We start from the raw sequence: 22,126 nt of genomic DNA on the forward strand, positions 1-22,126 counted from the left end.
AAATAATCACTATTTAGTATTTAATTATTTATATAAAATTTTAATAAAATCATAAAAAATAGAAATGAAAATATATAAATATTAATCAAGACCCGTGCATCGCACGGACCGTAAGCTAGTAAATTATAATTTACCAAACACGTTATCAACACATAACTAACTTATTTGTAAATTTATCAAATCACCTAAATAACTTAAAAGTTACGATATTCATATCACTTAAATCTACTTATATATGACACTTTTTAACTTTAACTCATAAGTAAGATTTTTTTAAGAAACAAACCCCAAACGGCCCCCTATGTATGTTCGTCTGACCTAAATTATTTAAGCTTGGATATTTGTCAATGTCCCTGATCCTTAAAACCCCCCACCATCCCGAATTTAGAAATCACCTGCTATTACATAAGTACACAAGAACTGTTCATTCAGGTCTCTGTAAGATTGTACGAGACCTGATTTCAGCCTAATGGAAAGAAGCAGCTTGACAAATAAAAAGGCACAGGTTAACTGCTAAGCTCAACTTGAAACAAATCTAATCATGGAGATCACGGTAGATGTCCAGACATGGAAATAGACAGACAGGAAGTACTGAATAAAAACAATTGCAAGATGTAATAGCACATAGCATGCATACCAATTTTTACACATGCAAATGTTTTTATAAGTTAGCAAGCCTAGATTTTTCTTGAATGCAGCACTTAAACTCAGAATCATATTTCAAACTATAACGGTATCAACCATGTTAGAATATAGCAAACATAAACAACAGAATCAAGAAAGGCATAGAGAACCTCAGTTACTCATTTCTCACGTCTAAGAAAGCCCAAATGTAATTCAAGTCATCATTGAAACCGTAGCAAACCACATCATAAAATTTGCTAAATTTGTTCTACATGAACTTCCAAACAGACCGAATATAATATCAATTATATGAATACCAAACCGAATAATAACAAGCCCGACACAACATTTTTTTAGCAAAAGCAAAGAGCAAAGAGTCCAGAGTACTCTGTTCAAGATATACAAAATCAGAGTTTTAACCGGCTCGGCTTTTGAACACATCAAGTCCCATTTCAGTTGGATCAGTTGCTTGCAACTCAATCTGAATGCCATCCAGTTCCCTCTTGAATCTGTCTTTAGAACTTGCATAAATCATTTTGCTCCTCACCCGTGCAGTATCAGGTGACCTTTGCAACAATAAAACACATTGAAAATGAATGACAATAATAGTTCCAGACTTCCAGATAAAGGAAAAACCAAAAGAAGAATTGTTGGCGCTTTTGCATTCGCTTACCACGCAACGAAGAAAATCCTGCTTTTTGGTACATTTTCTGGAGTCAGAAAATCATAGTCATAAACTGCATAACGACACTCGTCAGCGGGAAGGCAGGCAGTGAATTCTTCATATCCCTCTGACGGCTCACCGAGCTTCTCCACTATAACTTGCTTCTGCTTCTCCTCAATCTTGAACACTACAAAGCGAAAAGTTCTTTTTGTTTTCAAGTCTAAGAACTTCAGCTTGCAGTCATCATGCACAGCCATCCCCGATGCCGCATTAGCCTACATATTGTATACAGAAAGAAGATAAAACAACAAAAAAATGTTGCACGACTTAGATCCATTACATCTTTGCATCCTGAAGTATTTCCCTAAACCTCATCAATACTGCAACTAAAATAACACTAACACACAATACATATTGAAGATCCGGAATTGGTCACTGTAAAAAGATCTTGAGCCAATTATAGGATTTTAAGACACAATCGAGCATCCCAACCAAAGATTCAAACAGGAAGCACACTATTAAATGGCAGCGTTTTACAAACTAATATAAATTGTGAATTGTTAAATCACAAACTAGAATGTGTTATAGACGCTATCTTAAATTATTTTCTAGTATATATGTTTCTTACGAAAATTAAAACTCTCATAACTACAACTCCAAGCCCTAATGCAGGCATCCCTCAAAGTCTGTGATTGTATGTGCATCAAGATACGTTATTCAATAATGACTCCACGTAATGCAACATAGATTAATGTTAATCCATTTACTAGAAACCCCCAAGAAACTAAAACAGGACCTGAAAATTAATCAGCCAATATATAATTTGTAAATTCGCTTTAGTAGTGAACACCAATAGACTAGACATACAACACCACCAATTGAAATCAAGTCAATACATCAAGCCCATTTTTAGGGAAGCGGCCTTGCCATTAACACCAAATGATAAAAAAAATAAACAAAAACCTAAAGCATATATCAGGTAATATAGACTAACCCCTTACACACATTAAGTCTGTCTCATTTTCAACACAATTCACCGAGACAAAAAGTTCAAGCTAACAAATTCATTTCTCTCGAATCTCATTAATAAGATAAAAAGTGACAATTTTATCAATCCTGCTCCAAAACCCAAAATAATCATTTCTAATCTACAGTGCACAGATCTAAAAATTTGAACCCAAATAAAATAAAAAAAATCGAAAAACCCCAAAACAAGATTTGGAAAATTAACAAAAGCTGGAAGCAAAAAAACACAAAAAGCAGATCAATCAATGATCAAAGCTGACACACATCAGATCCAAAAGTTACACTAGCATATTTATAAAACTAGATCACAATCTTGCAATAAAAATCAAACTTATGAACTAAACAACCCAAATCAATCACAGATCAAACACTATACACACCAAAAACAATTACAAAAATCACATGTAAATATATAGATTTACATAAAGGATAGGTAGAAAATGAAGTATGCAAGAGTCAGATGAAAGTAAAAGGTGGGTTTTGAAGACTTACCATTGTGATCGGAAAATAAGGAGAGAATATAGATACAGAGATTGTATGGAGAAATGAAATGAAAGATAAAGAAGGGAGAGCAAGGGGATTTTGAAAGTTGTTGAAAATAATAGAGAAGAAAAGAAATTGAAATTTCAGCTTTTGTGTGTGTGTGTGGTGGCTGAATAATATAGATTCATTGTCAGAGGTCCCACACTGCTAAAGCATAGCGCCTCTGTAATGTTTGGACAGGTTGGTTAAATATCGATTTTGACCTCAAGTAAGGGATATGTTCGAGGGTTTTCATGTCATTAGACCCGAAATAGGTGATATAGATAAATTTCAAATAATTTAAAAAATAAACTAAGATAATATTAAAATTTTGAAAAATCATGGAAACTCTCACAATATTTTATTTTGATAAAAAGGGAATCAATTTAATAATAATAAAAATATATGACATATACAAATACAATTAAAATTGGACAAACGTTTAAATATATAGTTGTTGAATTATTCGAGAAGCGAATTTTTAAGAGGACGTGAATATCTTTTCTATATATTAAAAGAATATTAGGGACAAATTGAGCCATTTTAATGACCGTGAAATTACGATTTTTCCCTTTTATGTTGAAAATTTATAAATATGTCATCCTAACTAGTTATTTAAAAAATAAGCTGAATTAATGTATCCACTAGTAATCGAATCCCTTACCTCCTAGATATCAATTTTATGTACCTACAATGTGTGATACATAACATTTTGAGTTCATTTTAAAATTCTTATTATATAAGCCATATTCTCTCTTTTTATCAAATTCTCTTTTTATAAATTTAACTTTTGAGTAAATAAAATAGTGATTTATATTATTTACTGATGCCACTCCGTTTTTCTAGTTTAGTTATTATAGTGTTCTTCTATATATTAAAAGGGGATTATGGAAAATTGAGCCAATAAAATAGACATAAAGTTACCATTTTACCCTTATATGCCAAAAATTTACAAAAATGACATTCTAATATAATTGTACTAAAATAAGAAAATTATGTGGATACTAAGAATCGAACAACTAGAATCCTACAAGGAAACTGATCTCATGACCATTATGCTACAAAGATATTTGAATATTTTTTAACATTCTTATTAAATAAAGAAAATTTTCTCCTTTTGTCCTAATTTCTTATATTATTTTGACTTTTAGCAAATAAAATGTTGATTATATTTTTATATAATTCCATTTTTTCAATTTTCATACTTTATATATAATTATAAATTCAATCATCTTTTATAAATTTTATTACCCTTAAATTGTTTTTGATTAAATAATGTTATATATGTTTTTAATTTTATAATATTCTTTTATGTATTTTATTTAAATTAGTCATATTATTGATAGGGATGTAGAGTGGGGTTAAATCAAGCAAATTCATATTCAAGAATGAGATCATTTTAATTTGTAATGTCTATACTTGAATTTAATATAATTTGATTCGATTATAATGTAGTCATGGGTATAATAAATCAGATTTAAACCGAATTTGAGCATTATTATATAATATCTCGTACTAACCGAATAATATGTGATTCCTCATGTACTTGGCAAAACTCATCTAATGACATAAAATGTGATTTTTATTTAAGGTATTGATAACTAATAACCTGAAAATTTTGATTTTTTTACCGTCTTGCAATAACATCAGAATTTCTAAAAAAATTAATAAACAAATATTGAAAATCGTAAATAAGTAGTTTATAATAGATGACCATTGATTGAAGATATTAAACTAGGGTTAAAGACAATTATACTCATTTTTTAACAACAAAAGGCCGAAATACCCACGAGTGGAAAGTACAACCCTATATACCCACCACACATGTCTTTGCTTCAGGCGTATCATTTTCACGCGGCCAAAAAGATGAAGCAAGAAGAGCAGGTGCATAAAATTGTAAACACGCACAGGAGTATCACATTCACACGCCTAGAAAAAAAGCAAGAAGAGCACAAACATGGATAGCGAATACGCCCGTATGTAAGTAGTATGGCTGGATACGCCGTCGGATGATGAGTATTCTCGGATACGCCACCCACACATACACAGGCAGTTTGTTAAATCCAGCGGATATGCTGTTGACTAAGTAGTATGTGAAGGATAAGTTTGCGTGAACAATATAAACCTTTTCCCTTCTAGTAGATACATGATCCCCTTTTACTACATACACACACAATTTAATTTAGAGATTGATGAAAGATTTTCTTCAACGCCGCCACACCTATCACACTACCATCGAGTCATCAACCACTCGTAACATTTATCGAACAGTGAACGGGCATTGCATATGTTAAAATAAAATTTCAAAATTCATCATATACTCTCATCATAAACAGTTGAGAGAATTTTGGAGTTGGAAGAGAGTGAGAGCAAGGAGATTGTGGGGAGACAGAGTGCTTGCTAGATCTAATTAAGTTGCTGAGTGGTTGCAGGGGGGTACTGGATGTATTAGTAAAGAGGGTGGATGTGTTGGATTAAAAGGCTAACTGATTATTTCAAAACAAAGGTTAATTGATATACGCCTTGTACAGAGGATGTTAGGTATGAATACAACACATAGGGGGGGGTGAATGTGTTTTGGCTTAAATGTTTGATTTTCGATCGACTTAGGCTTTAGCAGTTGGTAGTTGTTAATGATTTAGTAGAATGGATGTTAAACATAAATAGCTGTGCAAATATGTAAAACAAAGATCTTCAAAACTCACTTAATTTTATATTAAAAATCAAGCAGTGTTTTGCTACAAAATCTCTAAGTTCTTGTTTTAGAACTTAGCTTCTTTCTTGAGAGAGAACGCACAATTTTCTATTCTGATTGGTCTACTTAACTAGAGGACCAGTGTTAACTTTATAACTCAGTTAACTGCTGGTTTACACAGAGGATAATAAACATGCTATTAGCTTTTCTAAACTGCCACTTGCCATTTCTATTTATAGAAAAGCAAATCTTCCATTTCTGGCTTAGCATATCTTTAGCATCTCGTGATTACTTTAATCTCCTCTGTCAGTTAATCTTTGTCATTGATCTTGCACATCTCTCAAACTGCTTTTTGTAGACTTGTCAATCCAGCTGTGTGAATTGTTTGTTGATTTGCAACCTTGGATATTGAACTGTTCTGCAATTTTGTACTTAGAGAAATTTCTTCACTTCGAGATCTTCCAATTAAGCTGTAGAGAACTCGATATCTCGATAGGCATGTTGGCTTGTTGATATCTCTGAAACTTCATTGTTAACTTGACTTATCGACAACTCTGAGTTCTCTAGTGAATTTTGGTTTATCGATAACTCAGAGTTCTCTAATGGACTTTGGCTTATCGATAACTCAAAGTTCTCTAATGAATGTATACTTGTCGATATCTCTGAGTTCTCGAATGGGTATCTGACTTATCGATATCTCCAATAGCAATTCCTGAGTTCTCTATACCCGGTGGATGTTGCTTATCCATCGAGTAGTGAAGGCTTATCCGTCGAGTAGACATTGCTCATCCGTCGAGTAGATATTGCTCATTCGTCAGGTAGATGTTATTGATCCGTCGGTACTCTCTGGAGTTTAAATGACTTCTCGATAAGTCATTCTGGAGTTCTCGAATGATTTCTCTATAACATTAATTCTGTGACTTGTAGAGATCTTGACTTAGAATATTTTACACCAAACAGATTTATTCAACTCCAAGCTTCTTCATAATTCTTCTGAGGCATGATCTTCTTGATCTTCTTCCAGATAGAATTCTTAGGATTGACACTGTTTAGAGAAAAATGCTCCAGTCTGCTCCATTTACATTTTACAGACATTAGGTGTTACAAGTATGAATTACAGATTAAGGTTACAATACAACTAATCTTAGGGTTGTCAGTATGACTTAGTCTTGTTATGATACAGGCATGTCTTGCACAATAATCTCCCCCAATTTGTGAGAAGATTGCTTATCACAAATTCATGCCTCTTAACAAGACTAACCCCAAGTTAAAGAATGAAAATAAAATAATACAAAAGCTGATACAACACTTGTACAATGAATATTTGATAGTTTACAATAATTAAGTAAAGACTGGGTTGTCTGATTCTTTCTCAATTATGTTCTTAATTTGCACAAGTATTTCCAATTCTTCTAGGATGGGGGTGTCAGTTAGAGCCTCTATTAGTTTTAGCAAAACTGGCTTAGGATATCTAGCTAACATCCATATCCTATAACTTGACAAAAAGCCAGCTTTTATATTCAGAAATCTTCCATCCTTTGATATTCTGCTCTTGCCTGCTGCCTTCAACTCTTCTGATCTTCTGATATACTCAGATCATAGATGTTGATGAGATTATTAGCTCCAGTAATCTTTGACATTCTTCTGAGGCATAATTCTTTGACATCATCTATTATATATTACAATATCCCCCAACTTGTTCATTATGAAATTATGCACAAGTTCTGATTGATGATGTCAAAACTTTAACTAAATGCATAAACCAAAACCAGTCTTCCCATCTGGTCTTCTTTTGTTGAGTTGCATTTAGATTTATTCAACATCCATTAGCTGTTTTGTCATTTAGATATATTCTCCCCCTTTTTGACATTATCTTCAGGAAGAAAAATCCAGCTAAATGCACATTGTTCAAGCTGCTGTCATTGTCCATTTGGAACACTGTCTGCAGCTTCAAGCTTCATTGAGATTCATGGTGATAAGTTTTAAACAATAGAAGTTTCACTTAGATCTGCAGAAAAATCTGTCAGTGATAAAAATCCTAAGCTCTCTGTTCCTTTGAATAAGTAGTCTCACCAATTCTCACTGAACTAGTCTCATGACTTTTGAGAGTCAGAGTTCCCTCACAAGGATTACTAAATCCATACATTCATCTACCTCTCCTTTTGCTAGGAAGGATCATGCCTCTCTTATTCTTTGTTTTTCACTCAATCTTTTCTCTTATTCTCACATGAAAGGCTCAAATGTTGTTTGACCTACAGAAATAAGAGGTGGATGAGAAGAGGTAATCTGTGATCATATGATTAGAGGAAGACCATATAGGGCTAATCATACTCATTTCACCAGAAAAATGAGTGCATAAGCATCTATGCCTAGGGTCACAGTTTGACTCACAGATTGCTCTGTGGTTGTGATAGTATGTTGTCATCCACTTGTAGTGAGAACCTCCAATGGAATTGGAGAGGATTTGACTGGGCTACTATCATGTACACCAGCCTCAAACCTCTGTGCACCTTGCAGAGCACTGTCACATAAATGTGATAAGATTGCCCTTTTTTATGATATTGTCATAGGCAATTGTTCTTCTAGCTTTGACTGTTGAGATAGCTTCTGCTAGAGTTATGAGGGGAGTTGTTCCTTCTTGAGGAACCTCCAATTGAATTGGAGAGGATTTAGATAGCTCCCCCTCAGGAGTACTACCCTCAAACCTTTCAGTCCGTGAAGACTGTTTGTGCACATGAAGGTGCATTAGTGATATTCATGAAAAGCTTGATAAATTTCCATGTTTGTGATACTAGTTCCTTTTTCTCAAACAATCAGAACAACTGAAGAACATTTTGGGGATTTTGTCCTTTTGTAAAACAGGTTCCTTTTGAGAGTTACCTGAGTGAGATTGTGTTTGAGTTTGTGTTTGTGTTGCTGTGCCTGGGTAAACCAGTTTGGTTTTGAAATGTTTTAGCTGCAATTTAATACAAATACCTGTTGATTGCAACTTGAATCTCCTGTTATTGTCTGAGTGAATTGTGTTGAACCTGTAATGCATTGAACATATTTATCTGTATTGATTAGGCATAACCATTGAGACATGCAGTTGCAAGCATATTGATTAGGCATAACCATTGAGACATGCAGTTGCAAGCATTATGACTAGGCATAACCATTGAGACATGCAGTTGCAAGCATTGTGACATGAAAACTAATAATCAGTTAATTTTGTAAACACAAGGCAAACATGACATAAACAATCAAGCAACAAAAACAAATTGATAAAGAAGAAGATAATTTCATTAATATTAAACACAGAGAACATTAAGATGCAGATTACATCAAGTAAATTCTAATCCTAACTACTCTAATTTAGACTTCTTCTTCTCAGCCTCCAACCTCCTTGCCCTGCACTGGTAAGCTCTGGACATGGAGTGTGCAAGAGAGATGATCCTCTCCTGCAACTCCAAAACAGCAAGGCGTTGTTGCTCAGCCACTCTGGCTCGCCTCTCCTGCTCGAAAGAGGCTTCCATCTCAAAGAAAAGAATGTCAATTTGATCATCCCACGAGAGTCCGTAAAAGACCTCAAGTGGAATATCAAAGGGACTGTAAACAACCCCCCTAGAGGCGGACACGAAGTCCGAAAGGATCAAAATACACCATATCATCATCCAAATGATAGACCGGTTGATAAGCTCCATTAACAAATCTGTAGAAGACTGGGGCATCCATTTGAATGAGAGAGAGATGAACAGAAGGTGAGTTTGAAATTTGATATTTTTGTTGAGAGTAGGAGAGTGATGAGTGATAAAGAGTGAAGCGTTTTAATTTATAGAGGGGGTAAAGATAGAAATCAAGAGACTCTTGAGTTACCCGGATAATAGGAGTAATAATCACATAAGCCTACTAGACAGCTAGAAATGACTAGTGACTGTTCCCCATACAAGTACTCAAGAATATTAGTTTATTTTAAAGAGTAACTATTCCCCATGCAAATAAGCGTGTACTCCCTACACAAAAAGTAACTATCCCTATCAACAAGCAATCAGATAAAATTATCACTATCAACAGACGCAAAGCAACACAAATAATGTACTAGTCTACTAACATTGGATTAACATATTTCCACGTAAGCAAGAAATCATATAAGCATGTAAATATGTCAATAAGTCAGAGAAATTTAGAGACTAAGTATGTCAAAAGTATTTTTATGAACATAATTTATGAATTAATTTTGTTCAGTTTTTCATACTTTTTGCTTCTTTTGATCTGTTATTTATTAAGTTCACATACTGAGGATATGACGTAATAAATATTCAGTTTACTTAGAATTTTGAGAAATTCCAAGTTAATATTAATGGAGAAGTCTGGGTATTTATAGAAAAAGGTAAAATACTTATCGAGAAGTCAAATAAACATTTGATATTAAACTTATCGAGAAGTAATTTTAAATATGAAAAAGGTACATTCGAGAAGTCAAGTGACTTATCGAGAACTCTGATAAATGCCCAGTTTGTCCAAAAAGGACAGAAATAATTCTACTTTATTTGAATTGAATCAAATTGAAATCAGAATAAATTTTCCAAAAGTATTTGTCTTAAATAATTTATTGAATTCAATTATTTTAGTTCTGAGTTATTGATAAGTCTCAAAATATTCTTGTCGAGAACTCTGTGAATTAACACTATTAGAGAACTCTACATGGTCTTATCGATAAGTCGTAATAGAGCTTATCGAGAAGTCATTCGAGAAGTCCGTAAATAGACTTATCGAGGACTCACTCGAGAACTCCAAAATGACTTGTCGATAAGTCATTTTGACTTATCGAGAACTCAATTCTTTATACTTTTGAGTACTGTTTTTCTACCTTGTGCTAATTTTTACATATTTAAGATGTAAATTAACAACTAAGCAGTTTACTTAGAATTTGAAATATTCTAAGTTAATTTTTGAGTTTTTAAAGAAAAATAAATATACAGAGATTCTGAAATATTTATAATTCATATTTCAGTTAATTTCTAATTAAATCAAACTGGGTTGATTTATTAGAAATTAATCTACTGCAAAACATTAGCTGAGTTCTTGCCTTAGGATGAAGAATTGAGCATTCCGATTTCACTCACAAGTCTAGTGAAGGTTGCTTCATCCAAAGGTTTAGTAAAAATGTCAGTTAATTATTTCTCTGTTGGAATAAAAATGAGCTCAATGGTACCATTTGCAGCATGTTCCCTAATAAAATGGTACCTAACATCAATGTGCTTTGTTCTAGAATGATTAACTGGATTAGCTACTATAGATATGGCACTAGTATTGTCACACATAATAGGAATTTTGTGTAACACTAGACCATAGTCCATTAGCTGATTTCTAATCCAAAGCACCTGAGCACAACAACTCCCAGCAGCTATATATTCAGCCTCAGTTGTGGAAGTTGACACAGATTGTTGTTTCTTACTATACCAGGACACAAGTCTTTGACCAAGAAATTGACAGCTTCCACTAGTACTTTTCCTATCAACCCTGCATCCAGTAAAATCTGCATCTGTGTATCCAACAGCTTCAAAACCAGTTCCCTTAGGATACCATAATCCCAAGTTTGGAGTTCCCTTTAAGTATCTGAAAATCCTTTTGAAAGCCATCAAATGTGATTCCTTTGGATTGGCTTGAAATCTGGCACATAGACAAGTAGCAAACATGATGTCTGGTCTACTAGCAGTCAAATACAATAATGATCCAATCATCCCTCTATAGCTTGAAATATCCACACTCTTGCCTTTCTTGTCTTCACCCAACTTGGTTGCAGTAGACATTGGTGTAGATGCTAGTGAGCTATCCACCATACCAAATTTCTTCAATAAGTCATTCACATATTTGGTTTGGCTGATGAAAATACCATCACTTATTTGACTAACTTGGAGGCCAATGAAGTAACTCAATTCTCCCATCATGCTCATTTCATACTCACTCTACATTAGCCTAGAGAATCTTTGACAAAGCTTTTCATTTGTAGATACAAAGATGATATCATCCACATAGATTTGAACTATGATCATATCTTCACCATGCTTCTTGTAGAAGAGAGTCTTATCAATAGTACATCTGGTAAAACCATGTTTGAGTAGAAATTCTGAATGTGTGTCATACTAGGCTCTTGGTGCCCGTTTCAATCCATACAGAGCCTTAAGTAATTTGTAAACAAAGTTATGAAATTCTGGATCTTCAAAGCCAGGTGGCTGTTACACATAAACTTCTTCTTCTAGTTCACCATTGAGAAAAGCACTATTGACATCCATTTGATACACCTTGAAATTTGAGTGCGCAGCAAATGCCAAAAAAATTCTTATTGCTTATAGTCTTGAAACAGGAGCAAAAGTCTCATCATAGTCAATTCCCTCTTCTTGTGAGTAGCCTTTAGCAACCAGCCTTGCTTTGTTTCTAGTAACAATTCCATTTTCATCCATTTTGTTCATGTACACCCACTTAGTTCCAATTATGCTTATGTTCTTTGGTGCAGGGACTAATTTCCAAACTTTGTTTCTCTCAAACTGATCCAGCTCCTCCTGCATGGCATATATCCAGTCAGGATCTATTAGGGCTTCTTCAGTTTTCTTGGGCTCTACTTGAGATAGAAAACATGCATGTAGGCATTCATTAGCAGTTGCACTTCTAGTTCTCACACCAGCTGAGGGATCACCAATAATAGCTTCTACTGTATGACTCCTATCCCACTTTCTGGTGTGTGTCTGTTGACTAGTGACTTCATCATTTTCTTCAGTATTACCATGATTGTCATTTCCATTTTCTCCTTCTCCCCCTGAGTTTGTGCCATCAAATTCAGGTGTCTGAAGAGAGCTTTCATTTCCATGATTTTGTTCAGAGGTTTCTTCATTTGTCACTTGTTGTGTCACAACTTCATCTTCCTCATCAGAATCACTATCAATGGTTAGATTTCCAAATGCAAGGGCTTCAGCATCATTTACATCAAGGCATTCCAAGCCTGGACACTTGTCATCATCAAAAGTCACATTTGTGCTTTCCATAATTTTCTTTTGATCAATCACATAAACTTTATAGGTTGTTCTTTCCAATGAATATCCCAGAAAAATTGCTTCAAAAACTTTAGAGTCAAATTTTCCCACATATTCAGAGTTGTCTTTTAGAATATAACATTTGCTTCCAAACACATATAGATGCTTCACTATAGGCTTCCTGTTAGACATGATTGAGTAGGGTATTTTGCCATGAACTTTGTTGATGAGATATCTGTTTTGAGTGTAGCATGCAGTATTAACAGCCTCTTCCCAAAAACTAGTTGGCAACTGAGCATCTTGTAGCAAAGTTCTAGTAGCTTCAACCAATGTTCTATTTTTCCTCTCAACTGCTCCATTCTGTTGAGGTGTTCTAGCTGCTGAAAATTCTTGAACAATGCCTTTGCTTTTGCAAAATTCACTTAATGTTGAGTTTCTGAATTTTGTTCCATTATCACTTCTCAATCTTTTCACACTAACCTTTCCTTCAGCTTGCTTCTCAATTTTCTTGATGTGCTCAATTATAATGTTTGGAGTTTCATCTTTAGAGTACATGAACTCAACCCAAGTGTATCTTGAAAAATCATCTACCATGACAAGGGCATATTTGTTCCTTGAAATGGACAAGACATTTACTGGCCCAAACAAGTCCATGTGAATAAGTTGCAGAGGTACACTTATGGAATTCACAGATTTTGACTTGTGACTTGATCTTTTCATCTTTCCTTTCTGACAAGCTTCACAAACTTCCAGTTGAGTAAATTCCGGACTGGGCATGTCTCTCACAAGCTCCTTCTTGACTAAGGTGTTGATTGCTTTGAAATTCAAGTGAGATAGCTTTTTATGCCACAGTTTGCTTTGCTCTTCTGATGCCTTGGTGTAGAAATAACACACTCCTTCCTTATTTGTTGAGTCTAAGTCTGCAACAAACAAGCTTCCCTTACTTACTCCCTTAAGAGCGATTTCACCAGTCTTTTTGCTAATAAAAGCACAATCTTCTTTGTTGAAAATAACTTGAAAACCTCTGTCTGCAAATTGACTAACACTTAGAAGATTTACTTATAATCCAGCAACTGGTGCTCCATCTTCAATGACAATATTTCCAGAAACAATCTTGCCATATCTTATTGTGAAACCTTTGTTGTTGTCTCCAAAGGTCACCAAAGGGCCAGCCATCTCCTCAAATTGTGATAGCAGGGCCTTATCACATGTCATATGCCTGGTACATCCACTAACAATGATCCATATGACCTTCTTCCCTTTGTCATGCACACAATGAGGATTAAGTGTGTTTTGCTACCCAAGTTGTGTTGGGTACTTTCTTCTTGTTAACTGATTTTGCAGAAGTAGAATGAGAATTTTGAGATAAAATGGAATTCATAGACTGTTGAGCATTTTCCCTTTCAGATATAGAACCAACTTTTGATTCTATGAGATCAATTCTCAATTTGTAGCAACTCTTCATCACTTTCATGTTGCAGGGAATGCAGTTAAACTTGTCACAGAATGAATAGGGATCATTTGCCTTAGCTTCATTGTACTTGCAGACTCCTTCAGGTGAATTGCTAACAGTCTTTTTACAAAGATGAGTTAGGTGATTCATTGATCCATAATTCTCACACCTCTTTCTAGGAGCATCTGCAACATAAGCAAAATTATTGCTTTTATTTATCCCAATCTTTCCATTTCTATTCTTCTTTTTCTTTTTGACCTGTTTAGCTTTAATCTCCTTCACAGGCTCCTTAGTTTCTTGATTGGCTTTTGGTGTTTCAACAGAGATGGAAGACTGAGTTGTCTCATCATTTTCTTTTCCTTGTCCTCATCAGCTATATCCTGTTTGATGAATAACTCTTCTTCACTGAAGTTCACTTCACATGCCTTGAACAAAGGTAATTCAACTTTCTTCAAAATAATTGGAACATCTTCAGTTTTAGTTGATTTCCCTTTGTCACTGACAGACTTCCTCTTATTGTTCAAATCCTCATAATCAAGACCAATGGCAATGTTTGCACATGATTTGTTCTTTTCATGATATTGGCCAATCAAATCAGAAGCATTTTTGAAGGATTTCAGCTTTACTTCATTCTTCTCCAGCTTTTCTCTCAATACTGCTTTAATTTCACTTGCACACTTTAATTTGTTCTTTAAGTATGCATTTTCTTGCTTAACAGTATCAAGCTCAACCAACAATAATTCAGTCTCTTGTTTTTCACTCTCAAGTTTTTCATTGATCTTTTTCAATCTGCTAACTTCCTCATTTGTTGCAACCATGCTTGTATGAATGTGGAACATTTCTGTGCTCATCTTTCAACAGTTTCCTTATATTGACTCACATTTAAATTAATTGTGGTAAGAGTTGGTACCTGTGATTTAGATGATGAAGAATCTCCTTGCTCCAAGGCCATGAATGCATAGTTTCTAACTTCTTCATCTTCATCATTATCTGAATCATCCCAGCTCTTGCCCTCAGCAATATAAGCTTTCCCTTGTTGCTTCTTTAGAAGAGCATCATACTTTGCTTCCAATTCAAGATAGGCTTTGTCTTTTTTTCCTTCTTGGGTTTCCTACATTCTGTAGCAAAATGGCCCAACTCATCACAATTAAAGCACCTTATTTTTTATCTATCAACAGATCCAGTTTTGTAGCCAGTTTTGCTATCAGGAGTGTACTTCCCTTTTCCTTTCCAGCTGCTGTCTTTGTTGAAGGACTGTCCTTTGCTCTTGAAAAATCTTGGCTTCTTTACTCTAATATTAGAGAATTTTCTGGCCAAGTAAGCCATTGATTTGTCTAGCTCATCAAGCTTATCAAGAGTGTAGAACTCATCTTCTTCATCCAATTCCAGTATGACTTGCTCTTCAGTGTCATTGACTCTTTTCTCACTTGTAGAAATTGCTGGAGTTGGGGATCTTTGCTCATCATTAGAAGTCTGGCCATCATTCACAATCAGTGCACTTGAGCCATCCATTACAACTCAGAATTTACTAAGTAGTGTAAACTGGAAAAAGGCCTTAGATTATGGAGATGATAAAAGTGAAACATGAACTAAACAAATGAAGCCAATTATGAATCTTTTCCATTTCAAATAAAATGTAATAGTATACTGCTTTCGTTTTAAATTTTCATTCATAATCTATATTATTATATTAAAGACGAAATATTAAAAATTTGGTTGTGGGTCATTGGTTACTTAATTTAGAGCCGTCAAATTAAATTGATGAGAATAGTTAAATATAATATTAAATATTATTATTTAAGTGATAAAAGATCGAATTTTACAAACAACATATTATTTAATTATATATAGTATAATAAAGATAAAAATAACTAAAATTTTAATATCTAATTTCTACTTAAATTTCAAAATAAGTTTTTCATTATACATATTTGGTATAGATTCAAATTTTCTTTCCACGTAAATTTTAGGACTAAGGGGTATTTTGCCTTTTCTAAATAGGCATCACTCACTAAATTCATAAAAAGGTTGGCTACGAAGCTTTCTATTGGTCAGTTCTAAAAGACACGGATCCCTAAACAAACCAACCCCTCACCGTTGATCAACAAATACATCCAACGGTCCATATTCATTATCACAATGCATATCCAAACATAAAGCAAAAGACGGCTTCCCATTGGTCCATTGCGAACGACGCGGATGGTCAAAATAAAAAGTCATCACCGTTGATAGTTAATAAAATCAACGGTCCACACAAATTCATTTGAAACACCCCCCCCTATATAAACCCCATCAACATTTCATCAATTCTCATCTCAAACAATCTCTCATTATTAAGTAAGTGTAGTACTATTCAATTAAGATTTGAAGAAATGGAGAGCCCAGCTGCCGGAAAAGTGAAGAAAGGAGCCGCAGGAAGGAAAGCTGGTGGACCGAAAAAGAAGTCGGTGACTCGTTCTGCCAAAGCTGGACTCCAATTCCCCGTTGGAAGGATTGGAAGGTATTTGAAGAAAGGCCGTTATGCTCAGCGTGTTGGTAGCGGCGCTCCTGTTTACCTAGCTGCTGTTCTCGAATACCTCGCTGCGGAAGTAAGTACATTATGTCTCGGAAGAGTAGAGAGGCTGTTTATGTAAAAAAATAAAAAAAAATGTATGTGTTGCAATTGTGACTAATTGATGTGTGAATTGTTGTAATGTAGGTACTGGAGTTAGCTGGAAATGCTGCGAGAGACAACAAGAAGACTCGAATAATTCCGAGGCATTTGTTGTTGGCAATCAGGAATGATGAGGAGCTGGGAAAACTGTTGGGAGGAGTGACAATTGCACACGGTGGAGTGTTGCCTAATATCAACCCTGTTCTGTTGCCCAAAAAGACTGTTGAGAAGGCTGCCAAAGAACCCGCTGCTAAGGTTGCCGGAAAGTCTCCCAGGAAGGCTGCTAAGTGAGGATAGAGTTGTTTGATTAGCCCCTAATGTTGCTGTAATGGACTAGTTATAGCTATCTTATGAAATAGTTAGTTACTGCTATTAAGTGATGTAGTTAGTTGCTGGATCAGGCTGTGTTTGTTTTGCTCTATTGTGATTATGTTGGATGTTTGTTGAATTATGCTCAAGGTGAAATACAGAGATGAAGATTGTATTCCTACTCTTTATATATGGATAATATGTTGATTTAAGCTTTATGTTTTCTTCTCATTTTGATGACATAGCATTCCCGTGGCACCCCCTGTTGGTAATTACGAAGTTATAAAACCCATTGATAAAACTCCAATTAGCTAATTATATCAAGGTATTGTTTAACGACAAAATTACCAAGTTTAAAACGTTATCGAAAAATGTTATTGAGGCTCACAACAATGTAGTGCAGGTTATTAAGGCTCACAACGTTCTTTTAATCCAAACGAACCTTATTCTCCCCACAAGCCGCTTGGCCATCAGTAGCAGTGTTTCCCATTTTGTACAGTATTTGTTATGGTGGTTCTTGAAGGGGGCAGTGACTGACCAACAGGAATACCCCCAGAGTTATTGTATATCAGGTTCACCAAACCGTCGTATAGGAAATTGATGGGTGCAGGCAGGTCGGTACTATGCAATTCAGGAGCTTGCTCTAATGTGTAACTATGCAGATGACTGCCAAGTTTCATAACACCCGGTTATATCTCAGCATATGATCATAGAGGCATCTCTACACTCATCTTCTTAGTTGCCCCTTTCACTTCTCCCTCCCTCTTAAAAGTTCACATCAACTCTCCCTAAGCTTCTATTCGTGTCACTCTCCAGCTCTTGTCTCTGTATTTTTTTTTTTCAAATTTCTATACTCAAAATCATTTTAAATTTCTCTGTAATGATTGGACAATGGACAAAATTTCTGCTATGGCAGTTTGATTGTTTTGTTAGCATCACATCACCTGCCATTCCATAATTTGATCGATTTGTACCTCAATTCCTTGTGACACGAGAAAAACCTAGGACATCTCACAAGCCACAACCTTGAACTGATAATATGTTGCAGAAACAACACTCCTTGTACAACCTAGGGGACCGACATGCATCTAAAAAAAATTCCTTTCGATTCAATTTCCAACGTATGACCACCATTACAGTACACATTTATAATCTTGCCTGAAAAGATTGAATGGACATGGTCTACAAGTCATTCAATGATATCACCTTATCAAGAATCTAGAATCGACGACTGTAAAACAAGTCATATACTCAAAGAGATCGTGACTAAGACAGCCATACAGTTCCTTCCTGGCAAATTCCTAAAAGGATGCTAGAAAACTTTAACAAAGAATAATGCACTCACAGGTAGGGTAGAAGCTGAAACAAGATTGAAAATAGGTACTGACAGGCTTATTATCCAGTAGTCAGTGTATACAAGTGTGAACTCGTTTGATAATTGTACTATAGCTGCACATAAATTATGCAGAGCAGATTCCAAATTGCATGACAGAATCCAACATATAATTTGGTTCCAGTTCAAATTTCTTATATCCCCGCACTAAAGTTACAATATGTAGACAATAATTCGTCTCACTGCAGATGCATACTACCGCCCCATACTTACGTACAATTTGTTTTTTAATAAGTGGGTACACGGTGTTGTTCATGATAGTTTTAGACTCATACCGTGACAGATATAGTCTATTCCTAGTTAACGTAATGCTGTAGTATCCGATTGTGTTTTCTTAAATCCATTTAGGAACAGGGAACTGAAGGCAGCCTCAGGCACCATTAGAACTTAGATCTACCTTTAATCGACTAATTGTCACAACACCCCCAAGGGCCAAGGCTAGTAATTATTGTAGCCTAATATATTTTCTACTAAGAAGTTTCAATTGATTGTCCCTTTAAATCCTTCTGGGGGTACAGCAGCAGTTAATAGTAAGTTTATACTTGGTACTAGAGAAATATATTTTCTTGAGGTAAAAGTAAGGTTTATTCCTCTATGCTTCTGAGGAGTGACAGTTACCCTGTTCTTTCTGTTGCCGAAGAAGACAGCTGAGAAGGCTGGGAAAGAACCGACTGCCAAAGTTGCCGAATATTAGCCTAATGTTTCTGTATTGGGCTAGTTAGAATTAGCCCCCTGCAATCAGTTGAGACAGATAGTTACTGCAATTAAGTGATATAGTAAGTTCCTGGAATAGTCTAAGGTTGTTTTGTTGCAGAAATATAGGGATGAAGATTGTGGTTCCTACTCTAATATAGGGACAGTCTTCAATTTAGCTTTATGTTTGATCTACAGTTTTTTTCAAAGTATTTTGATTGATAGTATCAGCTATTTAGCTCTTCGATTATAGTTTATTTTAATTAAGGGGAAACAATTCTCAACTATGGTTCTGTTGAGAATATATGAAACTGCAAATATTTTACAAGCATATATCTATAATTTCATTTTTGTCAAAACATATTTAACATATGCTGATATGCTCGATTCAAAAGTTTCAAAACTACTCTTAAAACTTACAGAAAATTTGCATCCTCAATCTTTTCCCCTCATTCTCATATACCTGTTTACTTTCCCAATAAACCTAACATAAGAATTCTGCTTATTTTACATATAGCAAGCATTAGCATCTTGAAGTTTCAAATTTTACATATGACCTGTGCAATACAAGTTTACAGCATCTTCAAATGTCAATTCTATACAACCTTAAAATTTCAGATCCATGAGACATTGACAAGGGATGATGTTGAAAATTAATAGTCGGAGATTCAGGGATGAATGACCCTAACTTTTAAAATGATTTGTTGCATCTACTCTCCTGGCCGTGCAGTCTTTGCCATTTCTACAAAAATCAATCTTCCATCCACTATCTGCAATTGTAAGCAAATATAAGAATCACCAACAAGGTGGAGTACAAAAAACCATCTCAATAAATTTTTACAAGTTATAATGAGCAGAACCACATGACAAGACATCATTTGTTATTTGTTCTGTCTCTTTTCTTCAAAGCACAATAGATTTAAAAGGGAATGTCAATAGTTACTTAGTCACACAGCCTGACCGTGGCACCCCGGAGTGTGTATGTAGTAAATACATTACAAAACTCATGGACACCTCATTTAGCTAATTATACATTTATACTAGCGTGCAAGATCCTAAGTTTAACACCTCATCGGCGTAGCACCTCAACCTACTGGCTATATGTCTTATCTCAAACAAACCTTATTGCCCCCTCACCTGCGGCTCGGCTGTGATCTCTCCTGAATAAACATCTATGTTAGTCATTTTGGTCAGTATGCGTCTCAGTATTTATCAAGGTGGTACTTCGGGGGGGGGGGGGGACAGGCCAACATCAGTACACCAAGTTATTGTTATCGGTCATATCTTATTACACCTATCAGTAAATGTATTAACCTACACCGTGAGATCTCCGAACAGTTGTTTGGGGTATCAATGACAAAGGTGCAGGTAGGCCATATGCAAGCCGAGAGCTTGCTATTTTGTATAATTATGCATTAATACTGAATCATAATTGAGCGAATGCAGTAATACTGAATCATAATTGAGCGAGGCATCTCTAGTCTCCTTCTTGAAAATCTACTTCAGTCTCTAAAATCTATTCTGTGAGAATTTTGCGACGTAATTAAAGTCAATAAAGTATGTTTTATGTGATGTGATTCTAATTATATGACTAAGCGCTGATTAATTGTCTTTTCTGTATATTAAAATATAGGAGCGTAAATAAAAACGTTCCAATTTAAAGAGTCAGCTTAGAAGTTAAGCTGTGGTGTCGGGCCGTCAGGTAGAACGGATCTGAGAAAAATAGGTTTTATAGAGAAAAATAGGATCTGAGATCAAACTGCACTTTGTCAAAACCGAACTATCGCAGCTAATTGATTAGCAGTCTAGTCTCAACATCATCTCTACTGAAGTACTGACTTAATTCTACAATGTTGTTATTATTGCGGAGAACTGTCCTACACCTAGTAAACACACTAGTTTCCTATCACTAGCCAAACCCAGAGGGAGCATATGGTGTATAATATTATTAGTTATGACTTAAAAATGGAGGCTGAATTAAGATTTTTGACATATATATGTATGTGCATTTTTAATTCACTAGTTGTGGTAAAAGATTGACAACAAAATTAAAGGTGAAAGGAAGGATGCAAGGGGAAAGATTAAAAAACACAAGTTTAGATTTTCAATGATAAGATTTGTGGAGAAAACAAGTAGAAGAAACCAGAAATTCATTCCTAAATTTGTGAAATCGAACTACTGAAGTCTAGTATAAATTTGCAGGGCTGGAAAATATAAAACATATCCACAAAATCACAATTTCATTACCTTCCGGTCAAAGAGGGCATGACATCCTTGCAGTTCATAAGGTAATCTCATTAACAAATAAAGAATCCCAAAATTTGTGCTTTTTTATAACATCACTCTGTGTAAACAAAGTAGTTCTAAAGTTGAGTTTTCGGGTAATTGAGTAGAGAGGAAGAGAATACCCTTCCATTCATAGCTTTCAATGCATTCTGAGCTTCAACCTCTGTTTCGAATGTCACGAAACCAAACCCCTTCGGCCTTTGTGTTCTTTCATCCATTACAAGTCTAGCTGCATCCAATAATTAGTCACTGGCCATTTATAAACAACCCAAAGCTATAGTTAGAATCAAGATAATTATAATCATAGCTAAATTTACCTGCGGTAACTGAACCAAATGGTGAGAACAATTTCTTTAATTCTTGATTGGTGGTGTAAAATGACAGCCCTGCCCAATAAACACATGTAAATTTTAGAACTTGTGTGTCATAAAGAGGAGAAGAAGGAACCAGAAAGAAAATTACTGCTGATAAATAGCTGGGAACTTAATCGTTTCGCCATCTGAACCAAATTTCAATACCAATCATTCACATCTGAATTATGGCTTTGTTTTCCTTAATATCCGATTTTAACCCACTAAATTATTTTTATATCATTTAAACTCGAGAGTAGAGTATGATTTTTTAATAAAATATTAAACAAAAAATTAATTACGAAACTTAATTTTGAAAAAATGCCTTCTGTAAAAATATACACTTGCATTTTAAGATGCGCTTCTAGGAAACAAACAACTTTAAACATACAAAGCAATTTTAAAACATGAAACTCATTCCTCCAACGAAATCATAAAAAATATAAAT

The 22,126-nt window shown here is 34.8% G+C and overlaps 3 protein-coding genes across 3 annotated transcripts; 1 reads left to right on the plus strand and 2 right to left on the minus strand.

The window, feature by feature from the left end:
* Window positions 1–815: 815 nt before the first annotated feature.
* On the minus strand, window positions 816–2,938 carry LOC141697379 (actin-depolymerizing factor 2). The gene is made up of 3 exons (XM_074501730.1): window positions 2,807–2,938; window positions 1,298–1,563; window positions 816–1,190 (listed from the first exon to the last, which is right to left on the minus strand). Exons 1-3 carry the CDS (start codon window positions 2,807–2,809, stop codon window positions 1,040–1,042), a joined length of 420 nt encoding a protein of 139 aa, XP_074357831.1. The 5' UTR covers window positions 2,810–2,938; the 3' UTR covers window positions 816–1,039.
* A 13,357-nt stretch (window positions 2,939–16,295) lies between these two features.
* On the plus strand, window positions 16,296–17,174 carry LOC141698226 (histone H2A-like). Its single transcript, XM_074502888.1, has 2 exons — window positions 16,296–16,582; window positions 16,693–17,174. Exons 1-2 carry the CDS (start codon window positions 16,367–16,369, stop codon window positions 16,936–16,938), a joined length of 462 nt encoding a protein of 153 aa, XP_074358989.1. The 5' UTR covers window positions 16,296–16,366; the 3' UTR covers window positions 16,939–17,174.
* A 2,358-nt stretch (window positions 17,175–19,532) lies between these two features.
* Window positions 19,533–21,940, minus strand: LOC141697569 (organelle RRM domain-containing protein 6, chloroplastic). Its single transcript, XM_074502004.1, has 4 exons — window positions 21,791–21,940; window positions 21,646–21,714; window positions 21,451–21,557; window positions 19,533–19,812 (listed from the first exon to the last, which is right to left on the minus strand). The coding sequence occupies exons 1-4, from the start codon at window positions 21,825–21,827 to the stop codon at window positions 19,753–19,755; spliced, it is 273 nt and encodes a 90-aa protein (XP_074358105.1). The 5' UTR covers window positions 21,828–21,940; the 3' UTR covers window positions 19,533–19,752.
* Between the last annotated feature and the right edge of the window lie 186 nt (window positions 21,941–22,126).

This window comes from Apium graveolens, chromosome 11 (genome assembly GCF_009905375.1).
Source record: "Apium graveolens cultivar Ventura chromosome 11, ASM990537v1, whole genome shotgun sequence".
Classification (NCBI taxonomy): domain Eukaryota; kingdom Viridiplantae; phylum Streptophyta; class Magnoliopsida; order Apiales; family Apiaceae; genus Apium; species Apium graveolens.